At 47.8% G+C, this 22,437-nt stretch overlaps 1 protein-coding gene across 3 annotated transcripts; it reads left to right on the top strand.

The window, feature by feature from the left end:
* Positions 1-216: 216 nt before the first annotated feature.
* ZBTB2 (zinc finger and BTB domain containing 2) lies at positions 217-11,825 on the top strand. Of its 3 annotated transcripts, none has more exons than XM_074818757.1 (3): positions 217-678; positions 5,271-5,454; positions 7,460-11,825. In XM_074818757.1, the coding sequence occupies exons 2-3, from the start codon at positions 5,282-5,284 to the stop codon at positions 8,820-8,822; spliced, it is 1,536 nt and encodes a 511-aa protein (XP_074674858.1). In that variant the 5' UTR covers positions 217-678; positions 5,271-5,281; the 3' UTR covers positions 8,823-11,825. The 3 variants fall into 3 exon arrangements, with proteins under 3 accessions (XP_074674858.1, XP_074674860.1, XP_074674859.1); XM_074818759.1 differs by lacking the exon at positions 217-678 and adding an exon at positions 6,580-6,850 and having other exon boundaries at positions 5,360-5,454; XM_074818758.1 differs by lacking the exons at positions 217-678; positions 5,271-5,454 and adding an exon at positions 6,857-7,007.
* Positions 11,826-22,437: the final 10,612 nt, after the last annotated feature.

The raw sequence follows: 22,437 nt of genomic DNA, 5'->3' as shown, positions 1-22,437 counted from the left end.
CGCTGGTGGCGGGCAGCTCTGCCGCCGCGGCGCCGGGAAGGCGGTGGCGAGCGCAGCGCAGCGCCGCCCCGGCCCGGCACGCTGCCGCGGCCCCGAGCCGGGCCCGCCGAAGAGCCGCCGGCGGCCCGGTCCGTTATTCCGCAGCCCGGGCGGCGGAGGGGCGCTGGCAGCGGCGGAGCCGCCCCCGCCCGGCGGCGAGCAGTAAGGGGGGATGGGGGGGAGGGGGGGCTGCACCGGTCCCCACACCCCCGCCGCCACCCCCCCGGGAGTTTTAAAGGGGCAGCGCGCCCGCCGCAGGACTCGCGCCCCGCTCCGCCGCAGGCGGAGGCTTTAGGCCGGGGGGTGCCCGGCGGGAGGGCGGCGGCGGGGCCGGTCCCGCCGGTGAGGCCCGCGCTGCGCGCGGCGGGCGGGGGAGGGAGGGGCGGGCGGGGGCTGGGTGGCTCCTGCTGCTGCTGCTGCTGCTGCCGCCACAGCGCTCGCCGCCTCCCCTCCCCCCCGGCGGGGGCTCCTCGCTGCAGCCTCTGTGCTCCGCTCTCGGTCATGTGACCCTAACGTAACCGGACAGGAAAAGCCGCCGCCGCCGCCGCCGCGCTGACTCCGTTGTTGCTGCTGCTGCTGGGCGCGGAGACGGCGGCGGCCCGCGCGGCACCAGGCGCCTCGGCGGCCCGCGCCCCCCAGGTGAGCAACGGCCGCGCCGCGCCCCGCGGGGGATCCCGGCGCCGCCGTCCGCACGTGCGCCCGGCCCCGCCGCACCGGCCGCGGCCTGGGCTGAGGCGGCGGCGGCGGCGGGCGGGCGGACGCGGGGGCGCGGCGGGGCCTGCTCGGCCCTACCTCCTCATTGTGTGCGAGGGGCGCCCGGCCGCGCCGCGGCGGGCCGAGGGGGCCGCGGAGGAGGAGGAGGAGGAGGAGGGCCGCGCCTGGCGCCGCTGGGGCTGCCTGGCCTCCTGACAAACCCCCGCCGGGCCGGGCCGGGCCGGGCGGCTCCATCCGGGACACAACCCGGGGGGGGGATGGGCCCGCGCCGAGGGGAGGGGAGGGGAGGGCCGGGGGGGTGGGCCGCGCCGCGGGAGGGAGGGAGGGGGAAGGAGTGGAGGGAGGGAAGGGGGGGGGGGGGGGGGGGGGGCCGGTGTCGCCCCGGCGCGGGGCTCGGCTGGGCCGGTCGGGGCCCGCGCACCCGCCCTCCCTCCTCCCTCTCGCCCGCCCGCCCGCCCGCCCGCAGCAGGGCGGCCCCCCCCGGCGGCATCCGGCGCAGGGAAGGGCGGGGGAGGAGGGCGCCGCGCGGCGCGGGAGGGGGCGGCCCCGCCTGTCTCTCCTCGGCAGGGCTGGGCGGCCCTGGCGGCGGCGGCGGCGGCGGTTCCCGTCTCGCGCGCCCTGGCGGCTCCGCTCGCGCTGCGTCTCGCGCCGTCTCCGTCCGTTCGTGCGCGCGTGGCGTGCGCGGGGGGGCGGTGTGGGGGGGGTGGGGTGAGGAGGGGCGGGGAGGCGGGCGGAGAGAGGGGCGGGAGGGGCGGGGCGCAGCCAGTGAGAGCGGCGCGCGGCCGCCCGGCCTTCCGCCCCGGCGGCCAATGGGAGGGCGCCGTCTCCTGCGTCGCAGGGGCCGAGCGTGACTCCGGGGACGAGAGAGGGCGGGCGGCGAGCCACGCCCCCCCCGCCGCGCGCTACGGCGCGCGCCCCCTTCCCTCTCCCCGCTGCCGGCGCGCGCACGTGCGGCCCCGTCGTGGCAGGCGGGGCCTGCGGCTGCCGTTGCTCTGGGGGCGCCGGGCCGGTGGCCTCTGCCGCCGGCCTGGAAGGGGCGCGGGGGTTTGTTGGGAGGCCTGGCCCCCGCCGAGGGGTGCGAGGACAGACGGGCGGCGCTGGGCCGGGCCCGAGCTGTGTCCTGTCAGCACGGCCGGCTTCCCCTGCCCGAGCGGCTCCCGGTGTCCGCGCGCTCCCCCCGCCTCGTCCTCGCCAGCGTTTTTCTCCTCGGCCTCTCTCTTCTCATGTGCGGTGTGGCACCGGCCTCTCCGTCGCATCCTTGACTTGTGCCCACCGCTTCTCCCTTCCTGGTCTCCGAAATAAGCGGACGCTTTCGGAAAGGACCCAGCCTCGCGTGGGTTCTCACCCACCGTTGAGCAGATCGGGTCATTTCAAAAGTTATGCTAAAGCTGAGCCAGGCCAGCCTGTCAACCGTGCAATGGAAGGACTGTCCCTTTAGGGTTTCAGGGCACAAGAAGTGTTTTACATAGTTGTTGAATCGGTCAGCACTAAAATACAGCCCTGCCGGTGTCAATCATAATTTTATTTAGCTAAGGGTGAAACTCCTGAACATTCGCATATCTGTAATGTACCCTTCTATACATAAAAGAGAGACAAAGTGCTTTCCTTACTCTTCTCTGCCGTATAATTTCCTTAGAGTGTAATCCTTCTAGTGCTTTCAGTTCAAAGCATTTAACTATCTTTCAAATAGACACAAAAACTTAGTGTTGCCCACGTGTACAAACACTGTATCATTTTGTGAAAAGATTAATTCAGGTCTCTGATGAAGGGTAACAGCTTCAGCTGCCACAGTGACTGCTGTTTGGATAAGGGTGAAACTATAAGCTAAATAAACTTAGGATGATAATAACTAGAAAGAATGCCTTTCTGGCTCAGAGTTCCCTCACATTGATGGTTTGCTCTGCCTGACAAGCTTTGCTGCCCAAGTACAAACCAAACTCAGCACTGGTGAATTAAAAAATATAGCAAATAGAATAACCTAAATTAAAGCTACCAGGAAAAAAAAAAAAAAAAAGTCTAGTGTGTTTTCCATAACATCACAAAGTCTGCCTCCGTGGAGCATCTTGCAGGATTAAATAATGATGAACATGATTTTTGTTACTGCTGACAGCGAGTATTCCCTCTTTTGGAGAGAGGGAGAGGATTTTAGCATAGTGTTTGTACAAACTTCAGTTATCCAAACAGTAATTTAGGGAGGAGAGGATGGACCTGAAGAGAGTTGAAACCTGTTTTTTTTTTTTTCCCTCTTATTAACTGTAAGAAAATAATCAACTGTATCTTAAATTGTATTTCTTTCTTTGCCCTTATACCCCTGACTCAAACGAGCTCTGATCTCATGTGAATGCAAAGGAATGCATTTGCTCAGCCTGGTTATTGGTTGAGGGCATTCTTCACTGTCCAACAGGTAGAAATACTTGTTTCTCCAATGACTAAACATATTGGCATATGTGGAATACACTTTTATTCTTTTTCCCAAAAAGGCACACTCTTACTGTATAGAAGAAACAAGCTGTTTGTACCTTACCTAAAATTTCCATAAATTTGGAGGGAAAAAAAAACAAGACTTTTTAGAAATCTACTGCTTTTGATCCATTTCTCCTGGTTTCACCTTCTCTTTCTTTTCTGTTCATAGAGCATCTGCACTGTTCTGGGCATAATGTGCCCAGGAATTTTGTTGACTTCTCTTGCTGTTTTACATGCCTATGTACAGACCTACATTACTTCATACTTCGCTTTTTCTGCTCAAAGCTCTGTTTGTTTTGGTTAAGTTTGTATCCACTTGTTGATCTTACTAACCCTATATTCATCCATCCAACCATACGCAACTGTCCTGATGCGTTTCCCTGGCTATTTTTTTCCCCAACGTTATCCATTATTGCTTCCAAGGCTGCCCTCAAATCCTTGAGAAAAAGTTTATAGCTGTTGTGGTTTAAGCCTGGCCAGCAGCCAAACACCACACAGCTGCTCACCTTCCTCCACCCTGGGGAATGGGGGAGAGAATTGGAGGGGTAAAGGTAAGGAGACTTGTAGGGTGAGATAAAAACAATTTAATAATTGAAGTAAAATAAAATTAAAATAATAATGATAATAATAATAGAAAGTGCAAACGAGTAATGCACAATGTGATTGCTCACCACCCACCAACTGATGCCCAGCCCGTTCCTGGCTAGCGATCCCAGAGAAGCGAGAATCCCGAAACCACAATCCCGGAAGCGAGAGTGAGCTTCCTGATCAACCCTCTTCTATATACTGAGCATGACATTACTATACAATATAGAATATTCCATCGCGCAGTTTGGGTCTGTGGCTTTGGCTACGCTCCCTCACAGCTTCTTGTGTACCTGCACCCTGGCAGGACACGGGAAGTTGAAAAGACCTTGATTTTTTACCAACAACAAAAAACATCAGTGTATTATCAATATTCTTCTCATACCAAATCCTGTACTGAATCCAAAACACAGCACCATTCTAGCTACTAAGAAGGGGAAAAAAAATAGCTCTATCCCAGCCCAAACCAGGACATAGCTCTTAGGTAGTTCTTTGAGGACAGCCTCCATCAGCTGGTACAAGGAAGTGCAGGGAGGGTGGGGGGCTGCAGAAGCCCTGGTTTAGGGGGGCTCAGGTTGGTGCCACATTTTACCATTAGTTATCTTACCTTGTGCCGATGGCCAGCAATGAACAGAACCATACCTCTCACCCCTTGGGTTTCTTGATTTGCTAGGCGAAAATGAGGCACTCTGGCGCACAGGCTCCTTACAAGATGCTGTTGTAGCTGATCTCAATAAGTAAATAAATAGTTGTGGTATAAAAGGATCGGCCCCTCCTGTTCTGATGGTCCAGAGGGCTTGCCAATACCTAGAATGAATTCATTGTTTCAGCCTGGGAAGACTCAGGTATGTATCTGGTATTTCCCATGAGAGGGCATAACCATCAAAAATGCTTAATTATTTAATGCTGGGTTTGGATTCAGCTGGATGGACACATAACTTTTAGGTAAAAGATATACAGAGACACTGAAAATTCAGGTTAAAAGTATCTAACTTGTCTTTTATTGGGTTCTGCTCTTGTCTCTCCCACCCACTTAGGTGAGGGTGACTGATACCAGAAGGGAGATTTCTTTTTCCTGTTTGAACAGACGAATGGCAGCCAAAATACTTTGTTCTTCCCATGACAAATAGGTTGTTTTACTACTTATTCATATTTTTTACTCTCCTTTAGCTATTTATGCTTCTGTATGCAAGTCCCCCTGCCATGCCTTTTCAGAACTTTTTGGTCCTAGCTCTCCTTTGCTCTTTAAGCATCAGTAAATCACTTGCACCTCTGTGAATCGCATTGCCCATCATGAAACAGAGATCCTTGCTTATGTGTAAGATACCATTTATACAGCAGCTTGGGATTAAGAGGTGTTACTAAAGCATGACATACGGATATTAGAGGAAAATACCTGTTAAGAGACAGCTACTGTTGCATCTGTGCATCTACTGTTAAGTTTTACATGGAAATAATTTTCTTTTCAGAGTGTAAAAAAATGGATTTGGCCAACCATGGACTTATTCTGCTGCAGCAACTAAATGCTCAGAGAGAGTTCGGTTTCCTGTGTGACTGCACCGTTGCCATTGGTGATGTCTACTTCAAGGCACACAAATCGGTCCTTGCTTCTTTCTCCAACTACTTCAAGATGTTGTTTGTTCATCAAACCAGGTAACTATAAAAAGGTTTGCTGTTTAAATGTTGTTCAGTTAGCTAAGCTAAAGACATCTAGCAGCATTCTGAAACCTGAAAGTGTTCTTTTTGCTTCTTGCCATGACATAAGGAATATGAAATCCAGTCTTATCTGTAAACTAGAATCTCACTTTAAAACATGCTAAAGTTGAACTGTGATTAATTAACACTAATGTTATAATTTAGCACAAGTTCTTTATCTTTAAAAAAGCATAGAATTCCTAGAATCAAAAACTTGAAGGAACCTGTCTTCACTCTTGCACTTTCCTTCCCCCACTCGCTATCCTCTACTCTGTCTTGGCACTATTCTTGACTTTCCATAACATTATATACAACCCAATAAGGATTTTCTAGGAGATTTTAAGAAATAAACTTATAAAAGAGGTTAATATGTTTCTTTTTTTTTTCCCCACGGTTTACCAAAGTCTGTTAAATAATAAAATGCTACATAGTTGTAGAAAGTAAGGGGGTTTCTGTTTCTTCTTTTTTTTTTTCCTTCTTTTTTTTGTGGGTGGCCTTACATGGAGGGCATTGAAAAGATAATGAAAGCGTAAGACTGTTTTAAAGATTTTTTTTTTTGTCTTTTTCCCAATTATTGGAACTATCTCAAAAAGTTTATGTTAAGTGAGTCAAACTCTTAACTCTTTGGCTAAGAGCTCTTAGCCAAAAGTAAACATCAAGGACTAAGTGCATTTGCACTTCTGAGACTGGAGTGCAGGCAGATGTATCAGTCTTGATGCTCCATCAAGAGCACACAGTCATCCAAGGAAGAAAGCACTGCAAAGTTTACTTTTGAGTAATGTATCTGAATTCAGAAGCAGTCAGAGAGAGCGCTCAAGAAGGATGCACCTCAAGAAATGGAAGAATTGGCTATAATTTCGTCCTCAGCTTGGTAGCCTACTGTGGTTAGAACATTCAGACTTCAGTGTGCAGTCATGTCTGTTTCTGGATTTCTATCTTTTATTTAATGTTTGTTTAATACAAGAGCTACAAGTAACTTTGAAAACTATTAGAATCCCAGATCCTCTTCTGTTAGCTAACTGGCCTAACCAAGATGTTCCTGATTTTCTTTCTTCTGTGAACCTTGCCTCTCTTTCTGCACAGAGATCCAGCTTCAGCCGGAGGAGTGGTGGCTGTTTCAGTCCAGAGTATCCTAAAGCTTGATGCATAGGGCATGCTCTCAGCTGGAGGATGGTGGTGGTTTCAGTCCTGTTAGGCTGAAGTGGGCGTCACAGCCAAAGTGTCTCCCTTTGTCGAGTGCTCTACGCAAGGGACTGTTAGTCTGACCAGGTGTACTGCTGGTGCTACCATTTATTCCTCCCTATTCAAGGAAAGAAGCTACCCTTCTGCTTTGTAAGGGACCTGGCCTCCACAGGTTAGATGTGCTAAGGCTGCACCTGTTGCACCAGATCCTCAGAGGATTCACACCCTGTCCTGCACAGTTTCTGGGTCGTAATGCAGTTGAGACAAGGTGATACTCACATTTGCAGAACTGTAGCTGTAAACATGAGTAAGACACAGAAGCCAAACAGGCAAGTGCCAGATTAATTTTAGGTGTTCTCAGGGCTAAGTACTGAGAAAAGTTTAATGGATTGTGAATTTAGAGTCCAGTGCTAGCAGGTTTTAATTTAGCTACAGATGTGTTTGATTCCAACCAAAAAAAGGGGAAAATATCTTTGCAATTTACAAAATGTATTAATATGTGACAACAAATCTATAGCATAAGAGCAATTTAGAAAGGTGTAGATTGCAATGGGACAGCTTTGTCTTTCAAGTTAGTTACTTCTCTGAGGAAAAAAATCTCATCTTTGAAGTGACCAATAAGATTAGCTCCTTTACATTAAAGTGCTTCCTGATATTTATTGCAGATTCTGTCTTTTGAATTTAAGTAGATGCCTCAGATTTTTATTAATGCCTGAATAACCTAGATCTGGTAAAAAAGATCTTCCTTATCTCTTATTGATCATTTTGTTTCATCTTTCAGCGAATGTGTCCGTTTGAAAGCGACTGACATACAGCCAGATATCTTCAGTTATCTCTTGCATTTGATGTACACTGGGAAGATGGCACCGCAACTCATTGACCCAGTTCGACTAGAACAGGGAATAAAGTTTCTGCATGCATATCCACTAATTCAAGAGGCCAGCCTTGCAAGTCAGGGAACTTTTTCTCACCCGGATCAAGTTTTTCCATTAGCATCTTCATTATACGGCATTCAGATTGCAGATCACCAGATAAGACATCCCACTAAGGTTACATCAGCGACTGACAAACTCGGGCGAGAACCAAGGCCGCAGACATCACGGATGAACCAAGAGCAGGTTTCTGAAGGCTCACAGCTCTCGCAGTTAGCTACAACTCTGCCACAAGTGACCCGGACAAATATGTCCACTTCTGACCCATTGCCATCTTCTTTATCTCCAGAATTGGTATCTGCTGCTGGTAATAATTCACCTGCAGGAGAAGAGGCCAACATGGAGGCATCTTCTTCAGATGAACAGCCCGCCTCACTCACAATAGCACATGTCAAGCCAAGCATTATGAAAAGGAATGGAAGCTTCCCAAAATACTATGCCTGCCACCTCTGCGGTCGCCGGTTCAATTTGCGAAGTAGTTTGCGTGAGCACCTGCAGATCCACACAGGAGTTCCCTTCACGTCTAGCCAGCAGGGAGAAAGTAATATTTCTTTGTCTCTCTGTAACAACACAGCTGATAAAGATGCTGTGGAAGTGCCTGAAGCAGGGATGATTAGTGACAGCGAGCTGCAGCAGATCTCAGACTCCCCAATAATTGATGGGCAGCAGCAGTCAGAGACACCGCCCCCCTCTGATATTGCAGACATAGACAACTTGGAGCAGGCAGATCAAGAGAGGGAGGTAAAAAGACGGAAATACGAATGTTCCATCTGTGGTCGCAAATTTATTCAGAAAAGCCACTGGAGGGAGCACATGTACATACACACTGGCAAGCCCTTCAAGTGCAGCACTTGTGACAAAAGCTTTTGTAGGGCTAACCAGGCTGCCAGACACGTGTGCCTAAACCAGAGCATGGACACATACACCATGGTGGACAAACAGACTCTGGAACTCTGTACTTTTGAGGAAGGCAGTCAAATGGACAACATGCTAGTACAGACCAACAAGCCCTACAAATGTAACTTGTGTGACAAAACATTTTCAACTCCCAATGAAGTAGTCAAACATTCGTGCCAAAATCAAAACTCTGTCTTTACACTAGAAGAAGATCGCTCCATTCTGCTAGGTGGTGGGGACACAGAAGCCACAGAGACTGATAATGCAGTGTTAGCCTCCATCAAAAAGGAGCAGGAAGCAGTGTTGTTAGACTGAATGTGAAACCTATATCAATTTTTTAAAGTTTCTTTACTCATTTTTTTTATTAAATCAATTTTTTCCTTCCCCCACCTCTTACCTCACTTACCCCTGCCATCTTTTCCACCAGCCTCCTTCCCACCCTTTGTCTTCAGCAACCAGAACTGTACTGGCACGTTAGGAAATTGGACTTTGCCTCTCCCACCAAAACAAACAAAAAGCTCTTGCATCAAACCACAACATAATTGATTTTAATACAAAGGAACGTGTGAAAAAATAATACAGCTAACTATGTTGATAGTATTAGTTAATCCAAATTTAATAGATTTTAAACAAAATTTAGATTGCTTAAAAGTGTATTTAGATACAATGATGAGTGTAATGAGAAACAGAGTATCAGTTTGGTAAGCAAAGAATATATATATATATATATATAAGTTTCCCTGGTAAAAGGCATTTTGAGAAGATCTGGCAAATTAAACACCATGCTTTTTAGAAGTCCACATGCAAGTTGATTAAGGTTATAACTTAAAACCCTCAGAACTTTTCTCAGTTAATGCAAAAATCTCTGTTCATTGAATTAAAAAGAGCTGAGGGTGTTGGTTTTCTTTTAGCCTTATGTTTTCCTTCAAGTATGCTTTTGGGTATCTGTTTCAGATAGCATCATTGAGTCAAGCAAAGTAGTTACTTAGTCAAATTTTGACGTAAGTAGCTGTAATAATAATGTGATGGCAATCTTTATATATATATATATAAAAAATACTGTATATGTACAAAGATTTTTATATATATATATATAGAAAGTGTTTGTATGTGTATTTGGTACAGGTAAATAAATGCACACATCCTTTTTAAGTAACTGGCCGTCTACTCTCAGATTCAGCCCAGAAAGTCCTTCAGTTGTTTGACAAAACTAGTCATTGCACAGGTTATTTTCAATCAAATTTAAAACGTCCTGAGCTGTGTGCATTTTTATTTGCCTGTTGGAGAAGCTTATGGGTAAGTGTTGTCACCCAAGCTACAAAGAAAACTAGAGAAGTGACATACTGGTGAGCACTGTACCATCATTAGTGCAGCACATGCATGTGTTGTTAGTTACAGGTTTGAGTCATTCTAGATGAAAGGAGAGAGAAAAGCTTTATTGCCTTACTCAGGCAAGGAATGTCCATGATTTCATTTGGTCTAATGGCATGACTTAAGAGGAAGAAAAAGTGGTGCAGAGACGTTCTAGGAACAGGGGATCATGGTTGTTTTAAAGTGAATCCGTAGTGCTGGCTGGCAAATTCTGCTCTCGTGAGAGTCCTGTTATTTTCAAAGCCAAGACAAAGTCTGCAAGAACTAAAAGGGTGAATTCTGTAGTTTTAGTTACTGCTGATGGTAGCACTGCATCTTTGTGTTAAAAATCAAGTTGTTGATTCTTATTATTTTATATAGATGCCCAGATTTTTTGCTGGTAGCCTAAAAACCTAAACTGACAGCAGCAATGAAGCCCACCGAGCAATTACTGGGCCAATGGAAGGCGTAAGCGAACAGAATAAGTGCCCCATCGTAAATGGAGACAGTGTGTGTTTTGGGGGGAGGGGCGGGAGAGGGCAAGTCACAAACCACAGCTCTTCTCTGTGTATACGTTTAAACTGAATATCATCTTTTTGTGTATAGTTAAGTTCTCAGATTTGTAAGTTTTTATACATCATTTCATTGAATAAAAACTTAATTAAATGGGATATGATTTATTGAGTTGAAGGTGAAAGGTTGTTGGCTTTTGATCTTTCTGAAAGAGCTCTTAATGAATTGGTTTAAAAGCCAAGTGATTTATTCTGTTTATCAGACTAAAACCTCCATCATACAGGTGAACAAATAGCTTACTAAAGCTTAAAAGTGGATTTAGCACAAAATTTAGCACATATTTGTTTTTTTCTGGTTTATTACAAGGTGACAATTATTGTAAAGTTTATTGTAAGTGGTGTCGAGTTTGTCATCTTTTGTATTAGAGTAATAGTTTTAAAATCAATTTATTTTACTTCAAAGTATAAAAGTGTTTTGAGGTGAAAAACCAACATCTTACAGAATTATTTTAGTGTTGCCCATTTAAAAACTTTTTTAGGATCTTCATCTACCAGCATAATTTCTTTAAATGCGTTTTTTCATTTCATCTCAGTCTGAAATGCTCTCAGAGTAGGAAGACAAAAGAATAAATCTTTCCTAATTCAGGGTAAGGTTGCCTTCTGAGGTAGCTGTGGTTTATAGGGGATAGTCACAAGTTCATTTCCAAAATGACTACAGCTGCTAAAGGTGCTGCCGCCTCAGCTATTAGTAACTGCTTAGTCAGATGCTTTTTTTTTTTTTTTCTCCTCTTTCAGAGCTCCAGCTCTGCTGAAGTGCAGAGTACAACAGTTTAGCTCAATTCCCCAGGTGACTGGTTGTATCAGAAGGGTGTACACGGCCAAACGATTTTTTGTGAGGCATTCAGCAGCTCTGGGTCCTTACCTTATTACTGCTCTCACCTCTCCTTCTCCACTGTTTGGAGAACATGATGTTTGCTCAGTTGTATGTTGAATGGGTTTAAGTGAACTGATTCCACTGAAAAGCAACCAGTCTTTAAAAAATGCTGTTTTTCTGTCAAATCTGTTCCCTATTTTAGCTCTGCAGAGGGTTTCAGATGACTCCCGGATTGTACAAGGGCAGAAATGAACAGGGAGGAGGCTTACTGAAGCCAGTGTTGCTGCTGGCAACATCCAAGGTGAAGAGGGTGTGAAGCGGTGACTCCCACTCGGGCAGGCCCCTTGCCTGGTGGGCAGTGTGACCTCGCAAGCCGGTGTACTGCCCAGAAAAAAGGGGCAGGGTAGGGCAGGGACAAGCAGCTGGGGAAGAAATTGGTTATGACAGCACTGCTGCTGAAAGAAACATGAAATTGTAGGCTCAGCAGAGATACTTTCACCTGTTAATATTTATTCTTAAGAAATAACACTGTCAGGTAAAGAGAAAAAGACCACAATAAAGAGATTATTTTTCTATAATACCCTTTATTGTCTGATGCTCCATAGTGATGTTCAAGTCATTGCCTCTCACTGCTTGAGCAGTTTTGTTCCTCTACAATGAATTAGGAACAGTATATTCTGGTTATTAACAGCTGCATCAAGAATTTGGGTAATTACAGCACAACTATAGTTTTCTTCAAGCGTCTTTGTTAAATCTCATCTGAATTATTATAATTAGAGACAACTTCAGGTTTTATCTTTCACCTTTTGACTCAGAAATTTGTGGCCACGTTGCTCATTGCTCATTCAGTCTGCTCACCTGCTGAAGTTGTGAATTCTCTACCAAATGATTGCAGGAACTACTGAATAATCAGTGAAAATCTGCCATCATTCAAGGCTATGGGCTTTAGCCCCAGTGTATTTCCGAAGGAGTAACTTCAAAGTTGATTTCCCAGGCATGTCACTTGACAAGACACCTCTTCAGAAGTACCAAACACCTACAAATCTATCTACTCAATAGAAAGCAGTTTGCAGTCCTCTACAATTGACATTTTTCATCAACTTTGTATCAAGTATCTTCTTGGTCACTGGTCTGATAATCATTCTGCTTCTGCAGGGGCAGAATTTATTAGTAGATACTGGTGTTACAAACATTGAATAGTTTAAGCTGTGCTCCTCTTTACACTGCAGGGCCTTAAATTGCTACCTTAATGTTTAGAAAATCTGCTTCGTGGCTCTTCAGCTTCAAATCCCATAAAATAATCGCATCAGTCACAAAAGGTAGTCAGTCGCAAAAAAAAAAAAGTAGATTTCTTTCTGTTTGCTTTAAGTAACATCTTTTACCTTAATTAAAGGAAACCTGGTTAGACAAGAGCAGGTTCTATGGCACCCAGTGGCATCACAATCCCTTGCAATGGTTCTTCCCAGTCTGCTTAACAGCAGGATTACTTTTTTCAGGTCGTTTGCCTTTTTGGAGAGTAATACAGTTCTTTAGTTTAATCTTCGGCCAAAGCAACTGAAGACCAAACTGATTCATTCTTAACTAAATTAAAGTATTTTTCCTTGATTGTATTTCCACACCTTTTAATCTTAAAAAGTAAACACAACTAAGGGAGAGTTCATTTTGGAGTTCTGTCATTGACACTGTTATTTATTGCTTCCTAAAACTCCACGAATGTTTCCATGTGGCAAGATACTTCATAGCTATGAATGATTAGGAGTATTTAGGCTACTTAAAGAAAACAAATTACATTTAACATTCCTACTTCAACATTGTAAATATTACTCTGTTAGTTACAGCAGCATACCTTCATAATGAAATCTAGGTGATATACTACCAGTAGTGATAAAGGCTGACTGTTTAAAAAGCCCAGCTGTTGGCCTACCTGAGGCAGTATGTTTCCATTTCTACAGCTCTGGTTTTGTTCATTTGCTTTGGTTTGTAAAAATTCCTGTTGTTGTCACTAGATTATGAAATCCAATTCATACCAAAACCACAGGAAAGCAAAGAAGCAGCAAAAAGTCTTTTGCAGGATGCTTTGTTAATGTATATTTGTCAAATGATCCGTGATCATCTCTAGAAGTAAGACAAACTCACTGTCCTTAAATATGGGCTTCTATCAAGCCTGCCATTAAAAAGGACATATTTTAATGAAATTTAGCCAAAATCATGAAACATGCTTCCCCTGCAGTACAGCCTTGCTGCCATGCTGTCTACACATCCATGCCTTTGAACAAATCACGTGTGCCAAGATGCAGAGCTCAGCGTCGTCTCTGAGCAGCTGTCGCTGCAGTGCCAGTATTTTAGGCCTCGTGTCGAAGGCGCTGCCAGCAGGTCTTCCTCAGATTCAGTCCATGCCTGTCACCTTGGCCAAAACCAAAGCTTCCCTGTAACCTCAGCAAACCTACTCAGAGAAGAGAGAAGCAGAGCCACAAAATGCAAGTTAACACAAATGTACACTTACTGTACTGCTCTGTAGAGTATGGAGGAGGCACCCCACCACCCCAGCCTGCCTCCGCTCTGCTGACTGTGTCAGGCCCAGTTCTGAAGCAGACCCTACGCTTTCTAAGGGAGCTTCCTGATAAACCCACGTTTCCTTCAATTCTTTTCCTTAAGACTTTTCCTGCATTACCCACCAAGTGCACCCAGGTCCTTGGGCAAAAGTAATCCCATGCATGGGTTTACCTTTACCCAATGCAGGAGTAACCCAGATGGTCTTCCCCAACATATTTTTAATGCACACTACAGGGGCTTTTATCCTCATCCATGGTATGCAGAACGTTTGATTGAGCAGAGCCAGCTAGCAAGCTGATCCTCTGGTATTGGCTAACCAGGTGGCTTTTGCTAAATGCACATCCCAGTGTTTGAGAGTTCCACCACCCATTGCTCTCAGTGTAGTTTTCAGCAATCCATTGTATCGCTCAATTTTCCCAGAGGCTGGTGCATGGTAGGGAATGTGATATATCCACTCAATGCCATGTTCTTTGGCCCAGGCGTCTATGAGGTTGTTTCAGAAATGTGTCCCATTATCTGACTCAATCCTTTCTGGCGTGCCATGCTGCCATAAGACTTTCTCCTCAAGGCCTAAAATGGTGTTCCGGGCAGTGGCATGGGGCACAGCATAAGTTTCCAACCAACCAGTGGCTGCTTCCACCATTGTAAGCACATAGTGTTTGCCTTGCCGAGTTTGTGGGAGTGTGATATAATCAATCTGCCAGGCCTCCCCATATTTATATTTTGACCATCATCCTCCATACCAAATGGGCTTTAACCATTTGGCTTGCTTGATCGTGGCACATGTCTCACATTCATGGATTACCTGTGCAATAACATCCATGGTTAAGTCCACCCCTCGGTCATGAGCCCATCTATATGTTGCATCTCTTCCCTGATGGCCTGAGGAGCCATGGGCCCAGCGAGCCATAAATTGTTCACCCGTATGTTGCCAGTCCAGATCTACTTGAGCCAGCTTGATCTTGACAGCCTGATCTGCCTGTTGGTTGTTCTGATGTTCTTCAGTGGCCCAGCTCTTGGGTACGTGAGCGTCTACATGGCGTACTTTCACAACCAGATTCTCTACTCGAGCAGCAATATCTTGCCATAATTCAGCAGCCCAGACGGGTTTGCCTCTGCGCTGCCAGTTGCTCCGTTTCCACTGCTGTAAACACCCCCACAGCGCAGCTGCCACCATCCGTGAGTCAGTATAGAGGTAGAGCACTGGCCACTTTTCTCACTCAGCGATATCCAAGGCCAGCTGGATGGCTTTTATCTCTGCGAACTGACTCGATTCACCTTCTCCTTCAGCAGCTTCAGCAACCCATTGTGTGGGGCTCCATACAGCTGCCTTCCACCTTCAATGTTTTCCCAAATTGCAACAGGACCGGTCGGTAAACAGGGCATATCGCTTCTCGTTATCCAGTAGTTTATTATATGGTGGGGCCTCTTCAGCACATGCTACCTCTTCCTCTGGCGCCATTCCAAAATCTTTGCCTTCTGGCCAATTTGTGATCACTTCCAATATTCCCGGACAGCTGGGGCTCCCTATTCAACCCCGTTGTGTGATTAATGCAATCCATTTACTCCACGTGGCATCAGCTGCATGGTGTGTAGAGGGGACACTCCCTTTGAACATCCAGCCCAGCACTGGCAGTCGGGGACCCAGGAGGAGCTGTGCTTCAGTCCCAATCACCTCTGAAGCAGCTCAGACCCCTTCATATGCTGCCAGTATCTCCTTTTTGGTTGGAGTATAGCAGTCTTCTGATCCTCTGTATCCCCGACTCCAAAACCCCAGGGGTCTCCCCTGGTGCTCTCTGCCAGAGACTCCAGGTAGGGCCATTCTTCCCGGCTGCAGTGTAGAGCACATTTTTAACATCTTGCCCTGTGACTTTGTGTAGCTGATGAATAAGACTTCTAGATCGTGACAGCACAGGATGGAACTGAATTTGGATAAAGAGGAATTTTGCAGACCATCCTATATTGCTAGTGTTGAGCCACTTCAAAGAACAGGACCAGTAAGCATAGAAGATCTTAAAACAGATCTCTCTCCTGATTTGTCTTTGGTTTCTTCAAGCTCGAACACAAGCCAGAGGAGCAGTTTGGAGCCTAAGGGACACATACAAGTTTGCCTGTGTATTAGGCCATTTACATCGTTGGAAAGAGAAAATGAATTGCAGAACTGTGTTTCACTTGAAGACTCAACAAGCGTCGTACTGAAGCCTCCCAAAAATTCTTTGAGTTGACTAAGTAAAAAAACTGCTGAACAGATGATGCAGAAGTTCACTTTTTCACAAGTGTTTGGACCTGAAACAACTCAAGAAGAATTCTTTGAAGGTACCACGAAGCAACCGGTGCAAGATTTTTTAGATGGATATAATCATCTTATTTTTACATATGGCGTTAGAAATGCTGGGAAAACCTACACATTCCAAGGGACAGAGGATAACATCGGTATTCTGCCAGAGACTCAGATTTTGTGTCTCCTTTCCAATGGCTTTGTCAATGCCCCCTTCCCTAGACAGGGATCCCAGCTGCCTGGCTTCCCTGCCCTCTAGTTCCATGCCACTGGCCCCGCTATCCCAGCATCGGAGCAGTCAGGTAACAAGTTGCTCATCTGGATGGCGGCTGAAATCTTTTTTTATGTCTCACAACTCACTCAGGGATAAGGATTGGGTGACTATCACTGGCTCTGCCTCCTCCTCCTGTTCTTGTGATGGGCCTGATTCATCATCACCCTGTACACCGCAAGGGGATTTTCTTGTGTATTTCTTCTTCTGTATGGGAGCAACTGACACCATCATGGGTTGGTTCTCTGGTTCAGCTTCAGCGCCTGTCCTCGGGCTTGTAGTGGCTGCAGTTTCTGTTACTTGGTTAGCAGGTGCAGAGCCCTTCTCTTCCTCCTGAGGGTGCTGAACAGTGTTTAATAGCACCCGGTAAGCGTGGGCTATGCTCCAGCATGCTGCAGTGAGCTGTGCCTCTCTGGAATTACCCGGGTGACAACATACTTTTTCCAAATATTCCACTAGTTCTTCAGGATTCTGCACCTGTGCAGGAGTGAAGTTCCAATACACTGGAGGTGCCCACTGTTCTAGGTACTTGCCCATGCTACTCCACACACCCAGCCACTCATAATTCTCCAACCTTGGGGTAGGTTTCCCAGTGATATTCTTAAATAGTTGCTTAACCCTGAACAAAACCTGAACCACATGCAGGAAGACACTAGCTCCTAACAGCACGGCAACCATGTTTATATCAACATTCCAATTATTTGAACTCCCCAAATTTCTCAAACACAACTGTAAAGACCCCAGGACTGATGACTGCACGCTACCATAGATGAGCATCACATAGTACAACAGGAACAAAATCTTAACCTACCTCTCACAGAAGGTGAGCAACAGCATGGGAAACACGTATTGCAAATGAGGTCACAAGATCTTAAGGAGGCAAGCAATCCACATTTTACCCGTTTTGTTGTTATCTCAAAAAAAACCCTCAGTGCCCTACGTTGGGAGCCAAAAACTGTTGAGGTTTGAACTCAGCCGGCAGCCAGATGCCACGTGGCTGGCCGTTCACCTCCCCCCTCCCCGGTGAAATAGGGGAGGGACAAAAAAAGAATAGAATTTGTAGGTTGAATAAAAAAGAAAGAATTTACTAAATATAACAAGAGAACAACAGTAACAATAGTGAGTCCAAAAAGAAACGGGTAAAATGCAGCAGTGGCTTACTGAGCACAGCGACTGCCCCCACAGCAACACACACCCGGGCCAGACCTGAAAATCCCACGCCCACCGCAAGCCTGCCCCCCTATATCCCTGGGCATGACATCACATGGTATGAAACACTCCAATGAAAGTTAACTCCATCCTGCTCGAAACCAGGACACTGGCATATTCCTGCCTTCCAGCTCGGAAGTCTGGTTTACGCCTTTCCCGTGGCTTGCTGCAGTTAGTTCTGAAGACTTTCAGGCTTATCAGCAACTACCAAACAGTCACTTCTGCACAGCTGCAGAGGCACAGACCTTCTCTCTTTCTGGCCTCGGTACCCAGCGTCCATGCCGCTCTTTCGGCAGCCGAAAGGCGCTGCTCCCGGCACACATCAGGCCTTCGCAGGAGCTCTGCCTTGGGGCAGCACCTGAGCAGGAGCCGAGTGAGCAGCCGCTGTGGCTCTGGGCCCTATTTCTGCTGTTGCCTTATCGCCTCCTGACGTGACTCAGACTGGCACTGGGTACAGCTAGCCATCTAGAACTGAACCCACATTTTCCCTTCAGAGCCCACCGAAGCAGCTTATTATTTCCCACGTGCCTTCTGTGCACACACATCACTGGCGCAAGCTAGCGCCGTGTCCTGCTCCTTCCTCTTTAGCCGCTGTCCACGCTGGATGGAAGCTCACCCAACAGGGAAGACAACGGCCAGAAGTCGCTGCTGTGGCCACACCGATTTCTCCAGCTTTTGGGGCGTTATGACACAGGAAGCACGGCTCCACACGCATGTGAGGTGCAATCCCCGTGGGCTTGTGAGGAACCGCCTGAGCCTCCTTTTGGCTGAGGCCGGCGGTGAGTTTGCAGAGGACGGCACTAGATGGTGCAGTCACACCAGAGCAACCACCCAGGCGTCCTGGCTGGCTGGCCCGAGGCCCTGCCCGGGGACAGGCACTGCACACCCCGAAGAGCCTTTCAGCAACAGCATTCCTGTACCGAGAGGCTGCACTGGAAAGCCAAAGGGCTGCCGGCAGGGAGGACTCTCGCAGCCCCCCTGCCTTCAGCAGGCTCGCCCCAGAGAGCAGAGCCCTTTGCACGGTGGGCCGCAGGGCACTCAAAAGCACAAGGTCCCGAGGCTTGCAGCGGCAGGTATGCAAGGGGGGACGTTTTTGTATCCTCACTGACAAGAAAATATGTAATTTTAAATATCATGAAATTTTACAATTTCTTATAGATATATATTAAAGTGGTTACATCTGCCATTCATGACTGACCATTTCCCCTCAAAAGGGGTTGACTCCAAATCGGGTCGATTTCATGGTGGCATAGTTAGACATACCCTGCAAGTGCAGCCCTAGATAAGGACAAGGACATGCTTTTGGGCAGCCCTGAGCACTGACAGTGGTGGTGTTAAACCACCAGTGTGAGCTTCCCATCCCAGCAGGAGCAGGTCTTTCCTGACCAAAGATTAAAGACTGGAAAATGGGGAGGGCTATACACACACTGGGTCAGGTCCTTCCACCCCGGTACTTGGAGGACGTGAAGGGAAATAATCACTCAAAGCAATTGATTTGCATGCGCTGATGAGGAAAGGAAGGTGATGCCCCATCACCAAACCACCACCATTCCAGCTGCTGGCACACAGGCCTCCACGTACAGACATGTACACAGAATATTCACTTATAATTGTTCAATAATAATCTTATTCTTTGATATGACTACATTCTTACATAGAAGGTTTTTTTTTAATCTCATTTTGAGGCATACATGAGGCACCTTTGACAATATTGATAAAGGAAAGAGACCCAGGACAAGTCCTGATTTGTGTACAAGAACTAAAAAAGAACCTTTGGGGAAACATCACCCTTGTTTGCTGAGTTTATTAAAGCTCAGTTTTCCTGCCCTACCTACTATTTTTCAATAAAGCTGTAGTACAGTCTTCATTTTAAAAAAACATACCATAGGTACGCCTCGGAAGGGTGTAAGTGCCGCTGTGCGCCGCTGTCCTGTCACATCGGAGGAGAGTGTAACAAACACCTTCCTTCTTCCTACAACACCGACAGTTGCGGTGGCAGAGCCACCTCCGCGCTGACTCCCTGCTGAGGTTCTCCCCTGGTTCGCATCATCTGTGGCACACACCGCTGCTCCTGCCACACACCGGAGAGGCCAGGCCGGGCGGGACCGCCCCAGGCAACGGCACGTTAGGAGGGCAGGGCGGCGGGGACTCCCCTCCGGCGGGCAGGTCGGCGAGGACGCCCGCCGGGGAGCCGGGGGCGAGGCGTGGCGGGGGGGGGCAAGCCGCGGGGCGGGGGGGCGCGGCCCGTCGGAGGCTGGCACTCACGGATCGGCGGCATCCAGCGACGCTCCGGACTGCGGGCGGGCGAGCGGACGGGGCGCGGGGCCGCCACCGCTTCAACAGCCGCAGGGATCGGTGGGGGCGGCCGCCGCCGGGAGGGGGGCGGGTCTGACCAGCAACAGCCGGGCGGGGGGGGGGGGCCGGGGAGGAGGAGGAGGCCGCGCATGCGCGGGGCGGAGGGTGCGGTGCTGCGCATGCGCGGCGGCAATGAGGCGCCTGCCGCCTCAGGCGCGAGCCGCCTCCTGCAGGTGTCCCGGCTTGTGGGAGTGCGGGGACTTGTGTACGCGTGTGCCCTCCGCCCGCCCCGGTGTCTGAGGAGCTTCGTGGGCTGGCCCCGCCTGAAACCCGCTACTGGCGTGGGTAGCAGAAACTGAGTCCTCCCAGTAGGTTTAGTAACACCACAGTTTTACGTAAAACTGGTCTGACTAGGGTGATGTGTTATCCTTCCCGCTGGCCAGAGCGATTTTGAGGCCAGAGTATTGCTGCCCTGGGGAGTCTCCGTGCGTAAAGGTGTGTCTCAGAACAAACGGTCACCACATCACCGTGGTCTTTTCTGAGCTCTACCTGCTACTAGAGAAACAAAAGCAAAAATCAGCCGAAGGAATGGGCTGAAGCCAGGAATCAGCTTTCATCTGTGTGCAGAGCTCTGCTGTGCAGAGCAGAGAGCTGATGTGTGGTGAAACAGCAACTCAAGCTAACTGGGGACAGTCTGAATGACACCTTAAGCTGTTAGGAAGCAGACACCTAAACTAAAACTGTGACCATGCCTCTCAGGGCACCACTTTTCCTATTTTCAGGTGGGGTTTTGTTGGTTGATCTGGTTTTTTTTACGTTCTATTAAGTGTTTCCTCTTTAAGAGAGTTGGAACAAGGAAGGCACAGAAGTATCACGGAGGTATTTTACACTGATAGCGGATTGTGACATTGCAGATGTGAAGAATATGATGGTGATTCGTGTTGTAAAATATACTGACTTTAATGTGAGGAGCAGGTGTGCTGCAGGTATTTTGCAATGTATATAAGTTAAAGGGGATTTACCGTGGTTTTGTTGTTAAAATGGTTTGGAGGTTTTTTTCTGTAAACACAGACTCCTATGGACTGTTACTGCGCAAGTGGAAAAGTACTGGAGGGACCCCTATCAGAAGCCCCTAGCAACACCAGAAAGACCCGGGAAAGTTCGAGAGACTCTACTACGCATGTGCGGACTAGGGGAAGGTTCAAGAAACTCTATTGCGCTTGTGCAGCCTGGAGGTGGAAACTTTTTGGGAGAATTACGCCCATTTTGTGAATATGCATGAGGGTAGACTATAAAGGGGTGGCACAGTTCCACCTAGGGTGCGTCGGTGCGGAGGGGAACTTGCCGCCCCTCCTCCGGCTCCTCGGTGTACCAAAGCGCTATTTTGCTTGTTCTTATTGCAATAAATTTATAAAACTATATTCTGGTTCTGCCTCTGCATTTATAACACAGAGGTTTCTGCAATAGCTTTGCAGGGCAGATACGTCCCTTGGGCAGCTTGCAATGGCAACAGTTTTCACTATGCAGTCAGACCATGCCCCCATCTTAGAGCATGAGTGGAAGCAGGGGCTTCTGCCTTTCCATGTCGTTCATGGACGGGATTGAGAACACGTGGCTTCTGCCCTGCCAGCCTCGGGGTAGCAGCACTCTGATGGCAGTGCTCCTCTCAGGGCTTGTGCTTTCCCCTTGCCCTTGGCAGCTGAGCAAGGGAAGGTGGTACCAAATGCAGTATACTTGCCCCAGAGAATGGGAGCACCACCTTCAGTTCTCATTAACTCGAGGGTCAGAAATCTTTTAGCATGGGATTTGTATCTGTGTCTTAAAGAGAAGAGCGTACTAGGAATTTAGAGATGATGGTTGTATTGATGCTTTTTTCCCCTTCAGAAACTGCGATAGATCCTCTTGCTCCTAAAGGAGTTGCTTTCTGCTCCAAAAAGAAATCGCCCTACAGAAATTAAAAGTTCTCAAGACATTTATTTGTGTCACGGCACAAGTCCTTGGTAAACCAGCCTAGTGTTGTATTGTCATACAAACTGTTTTCCTGCTTCTGATACTCCTGCAAGGGAGTGTGAGGTGATGGCTTACTCTGTGTCTGGCCATGCCCTGCTGACAGTCTCCTCCGGAGTGCTTACAGGAGCGGAGGTTTTGCACGGTGAGAGGAAACAAGTGCAGCGGCTGCTGCCAAGAGGATTTATTTGCTCTGGCACTTGCAGCGCCACACCTCGGTGGTGACTCTTACGTGAGAAATGAGCACATTTATTTCCTATTGCTGTCAAGGAACGCAGTTAAACATGTCTCTGAGAACCAAGAAATAAGGATACAATACCACTTGCACTTTGCACTGATGTCTCTGCCACTGAGCATAAGGGACAGGAGTCATTTGCAAAAGAGTAACATTCCAGGCTTTAAGCTGTCTCCTGCATAGCATTGAATTGCTCTGAAGTGAAGCAGGCGGTTTTGCAGAAGTGCCAGCTTGCAAGCACTACAGAAGAGGGCAGTTCCTCAGTTTGTCTTTAAAACCTACCAGCTGAATGGCAAAATCCTTCTTCAATGTCTGATGGGACCAAGAGGGTGCATTTCTTGGTGTC

The sequence above is a fragment of the Strix aluco genome, chromosome 3, assembly GCF_031877795.1.
Source record: "Strix aluco isolate bStrAlu1 chromosome 3, bStrAlu1.hap1, whole genome shotgun sequence".
In the NCBI taxonomy this organism is placed as follows: domain Eukaryota; kingdom Metazoa; phylum Chordata; class Aves; order Strigiformes; family Strigidae; genus Strix; species Strix aluco.
The sequence above is the reverse complement of the archived record's forward strand: the minus strand, read 5'-3'. Positions and strand labels throughout refer to the sequence as shown.